General features: G+C 41.2%; 1 protein-coding gene across 1 annotated transcript in view; it reads right to left on the bottom strand.

The window, feature by feature from the left end:
* The window catches only part of lrrc49 (leucine rich repeat containing 49), a 37,483-nt gene that overhangs the window by 21,877 nt on the left and 5,078 nt on the right, over positions 1-10,528 (bottom strand). The window contains exons 8-10 of the mRNA XM_078258161.1: positions 7,391-7,534; positions 2,527-2,588; positions 61-208 (exon numbers count right to left, since the gene is read on the bottom strand). Coding sequence (XP_078114287.1) covers positions 61-208; positions 2,527-2,588; positions 7,391-7,534 — 354 coding nt within the window. The remainder of the gene's footprint in view (positions 1-60; positions 209-2,526; positions 2,589-7,390; positions 7,535-10,528) is intronic.

Raw genomic sequence — 10,528 nt, forward strand, 5'->3', positions numbered from 1 at the left:
AGTGGCCAGTTTTTTACTCTGGTAAACACACACACACACACACACACAGTTCAGACTTACTGTGATGCGCTTCATGTCCAGCTGTCTCAGATGAAGCACACAGCGCAGGACGGCCTGCTTGTACCATGTCTCCAGGGCTACAGGATTCCCATCCAGGGTGAGCTCAGAAAGGGAGTGTGACTCTCCAAGGCAGGCTAGGTGATCAAAACTAGGCATAAAGAAAGAACATTTTGAAAAGAGATCGAGAGTTAAAGCTACACAAACAAACAAATGTTTGATTGTTTAAAAAAAAAAAAAAAACAAGGTACACTGAATGCTTTACAATGATATAGGCATGGCGACCTAAGTACATTTTGGGAAGCCTGAGTCATCCACCGCTTTAGTCAAACAAGACAACTTCCCCCATCTATGTTTTGATTCTTATACCTTTATCTAGGCTTGTATTGACTGAATAGAGCCAAGCTAAAACAAGACATGAACAACTGGTAATTTAGCAGGCACACTGGCAGCCTGACATTACTCAGCGGGCAATGAAGAGAAAAATATTCGCTACACTGTTGATATCAGCCTGTGGCAAAGGGAAACATGAAAAACCAGTAAGTAAGGCAGTGGAGATTTTATCATAGCTAATTTGTGATAATAACCTTGATGAATCATTTGCCTGAAAGCCTTATGAACCTACTATACTGCACTGTGCCTGATCCTAGCCAGGATTCTTTGGATGCAAAAGAGGGTCAGACAATAGACCTCTGATGAACAATAAAATAAAGCGTTATGACAAATGCAAAGCAACATTTCAATCTAGTCAGGAAACTGCACTAATTTGAGTATTATTTTCTCCTATCTCACAGTGGGAACAGCTGGACCTCTCTTCTGCACTGGTGCATACAGTACTGTGACAAGGCATTATTATTTGCTATTAATTCCTTATACTATACTAGTAATACTTTATACTTTGTGTCATTACATATATGAACTTATAATAAAGACAATTATAATCTAGCAATAACGACGTAATGGCGTTTTGTCACAGTGATTATAGAAGACTACTTGAGAGATCCCAGTGGAGCTTGACTGCATCTCATGCATTTTGCATAGTTGTTTGCATTCATAATCAGTGACCAATGCCCTCTTGGGTAATGTTACTATGATATAACCACTCATTAATAGTTGCAGTAATTAAGTATACATGCATGTCCCTGGATCAAATATCTAATCAGAAGAGAATATCAAAAAAATATGTGTTTGTTGTGTGTGCAGAGTGGATTGTGGTTGAAAACTGTGTAGTTTCCAAATCCATCTGGCACTACAATCGCTGCACCAATTTCTTTACTGACTTCTCATTAGTATGTCTGCCTTCACCGGATTCATAAGGTGTTCAAAATCAAGGCAGGTAAAGTCAAAAATGCAAGATTACGATAAGTGAAATAATAATTAAAAAACATTCATGAGGGATTGTTTTTTGCTCCATCATCCTCTACCGGGCAAACTGACTGCACCAAGTAGACAATATGTTATGTCCCTCTACCTAGCAACAGAGCACAACTGTTCTCCTATCAGAATTGAACAGTTTCAAAATGTACACCAGCCACCTTTCTACGATGCCATGGTGAGCAACCATTCAAAAGAGAAGTTTGAATTCAAATGCCTTTACCAAAAGGTCATTATAGTAATAGTAAGAATATGAAGAAGAAAGAAAATGTATAAAATAATGTACATATTATGGAAATTAGTTGAATAATCACGCTCCACTTAGAATAGTGTCCCTCTAGAATGTCATAAAGAAGTTTAAGAATACAAACCTTTGTTTATTATTTGTTGCTTATTTCTTTGTCACAATTCTCTCTGTAACAGTGTGTCAGATACAGAATCATACAGACACTAGAACAGCACGGCTGGCTTAAGACGTCAGGTCAGATCTATCACAGCACAAGGTGACTATGGTCAGGGAGGCTAATAAACACTGTCTGACCCATAATCCCACATACAGACCCCTCCTTAAAGCAGCCTTATTCATTGGGAGGGATATGTTGCTTGAACAGGTTAACTCAGTAACACCTTTACAGCTAGGTTCAGAGAGGAAGATGCAAAGAAAAAAAAACACAGACCGCAGATATTGGAATATGTGTGTAAAGCAGGCTGACGTTTGCAACAAAAGACACCTCTCATTCATCTTACTTCTCTCACCTAGCAATGCTGCAAATGCTTGAATTTACTCAACCTTCAAATCTGTTATTAATTTGCTTCTTGTTAGCCTGCTTCTCTGATTGTCTGAATAACTTTAAAGTACTGGCACACCCATAGATAACAGCATGCTAATCAATAACAATAAAGAACACATCCAGGTTATGGGTTTTTTTTAGGTTACAGAAACTGCCCACCACAGCAAACCGTTTGTGTGTATTCTGCCTGCGGCTTGTTGGCCAGGCCCTGTCAAGAGCCAAGGGAGTGGACAAGGAACTGTCCGGCTACCATCTCTGTCCCTGCCCTGCGGGGAGGAAGGAGTTAAGCGATACGAGCTCTTACCTGGTGATGTTGTTACAGCTGAGAAAGAGGCGCTGCAAGCAGGGCAGGCGGTACACCTCAGTCTAGAAAGAGAAAGAGGAAAGAGAGAGAGATGGAGGGATGTGAAGAGAAGAAGGTGCTCAGGAAGAGGGCACTGCATCGTCACTGTCGCCAGAGCTCTGTATTTCTCTCCATTCCCTCAATCACCTTGCAGCTCTCAGCTCCAGCATACAGCATCCCCATCCATCCTGCGCATGCACACACACACACACACACACACACACACACACACACACACAGCGCGCTGCCTTGTCTGCACATGGAGAGGAGGGGCAGGAGAGACAGAGAGAGAGAGAGCATGAGGAGGAAAGGGGGAGGGGAGAGAGAGTGGAGTGTGTGCTGCGCTAATGCAGAGATCCCCTGCTGCAGGAGGCAAACTCAGGATGCCACTCGAACACATATACATTCAGTCGCACACACTCAGAGCAGTTAGCTACTGTACCATCTCACGCAAGAACAATAGCTTGGGTTATTTCAATGGAAACTGACTGGGATGGGGGCTGTTTCTTTCTAAGCATCTAAATCAATGCAGAATTAAGTGAGGGGGTGGAGTAAGGAGCAGCAGCTGGCCAGCTGGCAAGCTGAAGAGGATACATGGGGACGTAGGCAAAGTCACAACCACGACATCAGCTAATCAGATTGTGTGTGTGTGTGGGTGGGTGTCCAGTGACCAGTGTTGCATATGCTGGAAGCAAAGCAGACACTGAATGAGCTGCGTCAGCGTCCACCCATATTGCAGCCAACGCCTCACAGCCTCCACCAGAACTGTTGCCAGTCTCCATTCAAATGAGAGATCAGCCTAGCATTTAGGCTATGCTAGCTCCTCTGCAGCGAACAGTACTAATACTGCAGCACAGAGTCTTGACATTTTTGAAAATTCCTACCACCCCCATCCACACAAACATATAAATATAGTACACAGTTACTCATCCTTGTTTCATCCATTCCAACGGCCAAAATGCTCACTATAGTACAGTATGCAACATCAGGAGCAATGCTAGAGGGTTTGTAAGTGTTGTGTATGTGACTGTTGTGTTACATTGTTGATGCTAAACCTATGGAATTAATAAAAGTAACTTTGCAAAAACAGTGTGTTTTAATACAGGAATTGGTGGTTTTCCCAGCATTAAAACTCCATTACGCAATACAGCACCTGTCCACCACCAAATGGTGGCGAGACGAGGTATGAGTGACATTTGACATTGTCAGAACATCTAGCAAGCCAAAGCGACCCAGACATTTTTTCCCGTACAAAACTTAAACGTTAAAAGCAAGTTGTTATGCGTTTGCCGAATATGTAATTTGTCAACTGTATGCAAACATGCTAGCCATTAGCACTTGACAGGTTTATTGCTCCCTAGTGGTAAAACAAAATCACATTGACATTGTCATTTCTGATAGCGGCAGCAAATTACATTTGCTGCCACTAGGGTGCGTCTAGATTTCTAGGCTACATTTCTGATGTATGGAGGTACAAATTATAATTCTTATGGCAACAGCATATTTTAATGAATTGAGACTAAGTCTAATAAAATTAGATTGTGTAATGCTTTACTGTGCACCTCCGCAGTACAGGGGCGTGTCCTCTTTCCTTCTTTTAAAAAACTGCAAGTCATGCTATCCAGTGCTAGCTTAATCTGACCCTCCACCACACTCCCACAGTCTCTGTCTGTGCCAGTCCCTGTATGGATGCTGGTGAGGCTGCAGCCACTGCTGCACACTGTCTGAGACTAAATATAGCAGCCCTGTCTCAGACAGAATGATGTCATCACTGAGCTGATGTGCTGCATAATAATCTCCCCCAATCTGGTCTCTTTTTTAAACTGATTGATCAGAACCAATCAGCTGACCGGATCTGATGTGAGGTTGCGTAGAGCTGTGTTGCTGTGAGTGTCTGCCTGCAGCTGTGTATTTATGTGACCGCGCCTTCACCTCTTTATCCCAGATCCACCCTCTTCTCACTGACAGTTTGCGTGTCTTCATTTTTCACACTTATACTGAGCTCTGGCAGAGGCGTTACTCCACAAACACAGAACTACCTCTCATCACCGCTGTCTCTGTTGCATGCAAACATACACCACAAAAGAGCATGAAAGCTGCTCAAATCAACACACAGGTACATGTGGATGCCAAGGGGGTTTCAAAGCTTGTAAGCTGTTGGGTTTTGTGGCTACTCTTTGAATAGCATAGAGCTGAGGTGTGAGCTTAGCCGGCACACATCTGGCCTCAAGTATTGTGTGCTAGAATTGCAGATGCTGTGCATTATGCGCGTACACATGCTGAGGTAACAATCTGGTTTTGTATTATTATTCAATAGTTTGGATAAAACTGTAAGTTGCAAAAGTTATCTTGCTTTTTTTTATTACAGTTCTGCTAATTCATAAGCCAGTCTGCCTGTGGGTGATGCATTTTTGCTTTGTCTGTTCTATCAATGCTCATGCTGACTACCCAGCTCTTCCAAACGAATCACGGTTCCTGCTGCCAAAAATATAAAATGCATCACTTCCTGAATGCCACAAGATTTCTCAATGGAAAGACCCACCTGAGAGCATATGTAAACAGCTTTATGAAGTGATTCGTTAAATCACCACTGTTTTATCAATGAATGTGTTGTAAACATTAGAGTGTCATTTATATGAAAATGTAATGGATTGAAGTAGAAATGTATGGTTAAAACTATGGAAATATGTAGATGATAACATTCAGAGAGATGTATTACAACATGAGAGATGTATTACAACATGATGTATTACAACATTACAACATGAGATGTATTACAACATTTTAATTTTTTTTATTTAACCCTTATTTAACTAGGTAGGCCGTTGAGAACAGGTTCTCATTTGCAATGGCGACCTGGCCAAGAAAAGCGTAGGCGTGCAAGACAACAGATAGTTTCACATTCAATACAGTACAAGAATACATTAAATACTAATTGTATTGATGTGTCGAAATGAAAAAAACTTAAAGATACAGTATATGTAGTGCATATGTGGCATATAATGCTGATATATTTATGTATTAGCTGAATGAGACTAAATATAAGGTCATCAATTACTTGTAAGTAACTCATAGCATTTATTATAGCATAGCATAGCTTTTTTATAGTCCACAATTCCACTTTTCATCTGCCTTGAATGAAAGGGAAAACCTGGACACCTGGAGGATGTTATTTACCTTGTGCCTGATACAGGCACTTGGCAGCAAACACCACTAATGACAGACTCAAGAATCTGCTGAGGAGTAGCACTTTTTCTCTCCTGTGCATCAAATATTACATCCGATAATTAGGACTGAAAGTGGTTCTTGATCAGAGCCTGCAGGCAGAGGACAGGGTGAGTGATGGAAAGAGGTTTTATACAACAACACAATGTTGGATTCCATTCCTATTTTCTACCAAAAAGCAGGAAAGGGCTTCAGGGATTTGCATACAAATGAAGGGGCCTGTTTTGGCATGCACTGTTCTGTTTATCAGATTAAAACTATAGAAACCAAGGGGAGTGAATTTCCGTGTTAAGAATATCCAGTTTCTCTTTCACTGCGCCATAAATTCAGAGGGAGGTTGTGGGTAATGAGCTACGTCTCCCTAGGTAACGCCAGAGAGAGATATTTCACCACAGACTTTCTTACAATGATTCTATTGATGTCATTTTTGTTTGTTATTTTGTGACGGTAAAACCTGCTACATGGGATATCATGAGACAGCAGAGAAAACAGTAGCCATCCATAGGACATTAGCCAAAGGAATGACATGAAGATGAAAGATGTAAATGGACTGCATTTATATAGCTCTTTTCTAGTCTACTCAAAGCGCTTTACACAGTATAGGCACCATTCGCCATTCACACACACACACATTAATACACTGGTGGACCAGGCTGCCACCTGCTCATCAGATAAACATTCATGCACATTCACACACCGATCGGGAGAAATTCAAAGTTCAGTGTCTTGCCAAAGGACACTTCGACATGTAGACCAGGGATCAAACCACCGAACCTCCTATTGATAAACGACCACTCTACCGCCTGAGCCACAGGCGCCCAGATGTAGCACGCTACTAGTACTTTTATCCTAAGAGGAACATGGTGCATGCAGGAAACCATCCATGGCGCTTGCAAATCATAAGGCAGCTAGAGTTAACAATCTGGGACTAGGTTTGAATTATTAACACTGAGCCAATACATACAATGCAATACAGCCCCCTATTGACATCGGGAGAGCTACAAGTCTAAACACCACATCTCTTCCGACTGCGTCTTGGCTAAGAAGATGGTTACAAAATAAAAAATGCACTTACATGTGGCTCTTTGTAGTTTAGCTTACTTGAAGCTAATGTACTTCTATGTGATGATTCTTGCGGTTCTAAATTTCTGAGTTTGTACCTTCATGGTTGAATGCACTTATTGGAAGTTGCTTTGGATAAAAGGGTCAGCTACATTTGATGTAATGTGATGTACATGTGTATGATGCATTGGTATAAGCTGTGCAGATCAGACACAGCACACTGTCAAAGAACTAGGCTGGTTAAATCATTCTATGGCAGCAGCCACAAAAGTTCTGAAGTCTACAACTACTGTATCCTGCAAATATCTTACTGGGATATCTTGTAACACATTTTTATAATATTTCTAACTCCTCATTGCACTTTCAAGTGGAAGAAAATAGAAGCCACATAAAAGGGAAAGGGAAGCAGAAGCTACAGTCTTGGTTGAAAATGAGATGAACAGTTGGGGCCTTTTCCTTTATATGAAGGAGCAGAATAGTGAGCATGCAGTGAATAAAATGCTTTAAGCGGTCGCTAATTGGGAAAGAGGCCCCTCACCACAACAGAGATGCAGTTGTTTCGTAGGTTGAGTTCAGTCAAACAGTTGAGGCCCTGCAGGTTTTCCACTCTGGATATGTTGTTTCCTGCCAGGTTCAACACTCGCAGCTCGATTAGGTGAGACATGTTTTCGATCCTGCAGATCTGGATTAAAGCACAGCGAGACAAAGATAGTGCATAACATAAAACAATGTGAAATGGCAATTTAGATAACGATATTTCACGTATAGAGAGACACAAATAGGAGGCAGGCTTAGCAGAGCATAACAACATTGTATGAATTGTATACATTCATTGCTCACTATCACATGCAAATCATGTATTTAAATATCAACTATCATCAGACAGTTCACATCTATTTAGAATTGATTTAGCCTGCACACAGCTAAATGTTTTTGGGGAGCAAGAAAACCAAAACGCAATGGGCTCCATTTTCTTTGCAATGCCTGAGGCTACACCTTTTGCTAAAAAACAGAAATGGTATTTCCACTCCCTTCATTTACCTCAGAGCGAACCAATTCACAGCAACAATCTGCATCACTTGGTAACATCTTGAATGACTGATATGCAGTGAGTCACATCGAGCCGCGACTCCTGTTTGACCTCCCAAATCATAATAACAAACAAGTATTTGAGGGTCAGCCAATAGTGACAATATACCCAGGTCTCCCCCCTCCTCTCTCTGGGAGAGAATACTTACTGTAGGGGTCCCTGTCATAATGACATTATACACAGTACTTCAGAAGAATTCCTGGTGTTTGTTACAATGAGAATGATGTGTTTGCTCTAGTGAACACTGTACATGTTAGGATAAGGTTAAAAGGGCATCAGGGGTTCAAGGATTCTGTCAAAACGCAACACCCAACAATCAGTTGAAATGTTAAATACGGTAGATAATTTGGATTTGAAATTTAGAATTAAATAAAATAATGAAAAGCTGTTCAAACTAGAAATATAGATAACTAGAATGGTACTTTGATAGCGCAGGCCTTCACAAAGGCCACTGATGCATTCAAATGCTGCACGGATGGTCCCATTTCCCGAGTTGGAAAGTCGTTCATCCGACTTCAGTGTGTTCATGAGCTTTAAGTCGTAACGTGGAAATGACATGGACACTACAAAAAAGATGCGTTGTATTTTATTGTTCAGAGCATTTGAACAGCACATTGATAGCGGTTTCCAGTATTTGGTGTGACAAAGAAGAGAAATGGATTAGGTGAGCCACGAAATATGATCAGGAACTATTCTATACAATCCGATTATTCCGACAGCACATGAATGCAGCACAAATGCCCTGTATCCCAATGCTTATTTGTGTAACCACCCTGTGATTCATATCCAAGATGTAATGAGTTCTTCCTTGGGCCAGAAGTTTCTCTATAATCCTGCTGACATACAAACAAACAAAACAAACCAACCAACAGGCAAACCAAGCGGAAAACAAAACCTCCTTGGCGCAGGTAAATATAAGAACCACGATGAGTTTTGAGCTTTGTTATTTTTCTCAGCTCATCTCTTAAAAAAGGATAACTATTTCAAAAGCAGGCTCTGCAAAAGTTTCTAGGCTTAGTACGGCACTCCCAGATGGTCAGGGAGATCTTGTAGGTTCATATGCATAAAAACTAATTATAGGATTTTAAAATCAATAGATAAACCTACAGGGAACCACTGGTACATGGGAAGTGATATGTGCTTACCATCCCAGTCCTAGTCAGCGCACTTTTAGATTAATTGCAGTTGATTTATTTCTTGTTTTAGGGAGTTCAGGGGGACGGGCATTACAATAGAGATAAAAGTGCATAGCAGTTTCTGAATACAGAAAAAAAAACAGAGAGGGTAGATTGCTACATTTGCTTTTTGCATGAACAAGTGTACTGACAGTGGGTGTGTTCATATACAGGTGGCAGCAAGAAAATGAGAATAAACTGTGTGCATCAAGTCAAACCCAGGTCTGGTGATGGATACAACAGAGTGAGGTCATCACGCTGCATTGAAAGGCCTTTACAACAGTAGTATTGTGGTGTCAAAGCTGAAGGGAATACTTTCAGTCAACACACAGTCATCATCACACACTAACAGGACAATGGGTACCTAAAAGGTCAGAGATAGGAAGGCTTGTGACAGGTTTGTGGTTCAAATATGGAAAATAGGAAAATTCATGAACGTAAAGCAGTCAGTGGATGGCAAATAGCTGTAGATAAAATATAAATAGATCAAAGGTGAGCAAAAAAGACTCTCACAAGGTTAACATGATCTCAGGCCCAGACTTGGGCATCCCTGACCTGAGCAAGACATTAACATCAGCTCTTGTTCCTTGTAAACAATACAGTAATCACATCTTAACCATTCCATATAATGGCCAGTATTGTCAAAGAAGAGGTCACAAACACAAAAAAACATTGTGTTACAGATGTCGTTAATGACAGCAACGCCTAGAGTATCCTTGCGGGGGTCTCTGTTCCTGCTTCACCCTAACCCAAAGTGCTATGCTTCCCACACATGACAGATTCAGTCTAAACTAAATCATCGTCTTGATTTGTAGGAGGGATATCATTTCTACCATGGGCATGAGCTCAACAAACTCTGCGATACTTTTTCTTCATTTTACAGACCCTGTAGGGCATTCTCCACTCTCTTCTGTGTAGCAGTAGGAGTATTCAAGTCAAACTGCTCGAGTGGAAAACATTACCGCCTAACTAAAGATCGGTTATCCAACATTGTCAGGTCACATTGTAACCCCAACACTTGGTCACTGAGGCCAAGTGTGGGTTGGATGCACACTCCCAAAGAGAATATCTCCTTTTGAATACTTCCAGCAAACTGGAAATGAAAGGACATCCTGTTACAGAAATAAAGTGGAAAAAGAGATGGGGGAAGATGGGGGAAGATGGGGGAAGATGTGAGCGTCGCTGCTAGAGGATGGGAGAAGGAAAGGATGACAGTGACGTACTGCTTGTGGTTAAAGAATGCACACAAAAGAGGACAAGCAGCTGGTGTTCTATGGCCAATAGTGACTAAACAACAACCTGACTAAGTAGAATAACCACGACTTCCAACATTAGTTCAATTCTTTAAGTAATTAAAGTCCTCGCTGACTTCCCCCACTTCATGATCTAATATTATCATTGGGCAGCAATT

Source organism: Sander vitreus, chromosome 1 (assembly GCF_031162955.1).
Source record: "Sander vitreus isolate 19-12246 chromosome 1, sanVit1, whole genome shotgun sequence".
Taxonomy (NCBI): Eukaryota; Metazoa; Chordata; class Actinopteri; order Perciformes; family Percidae; genus Sander; species Sander vitreus.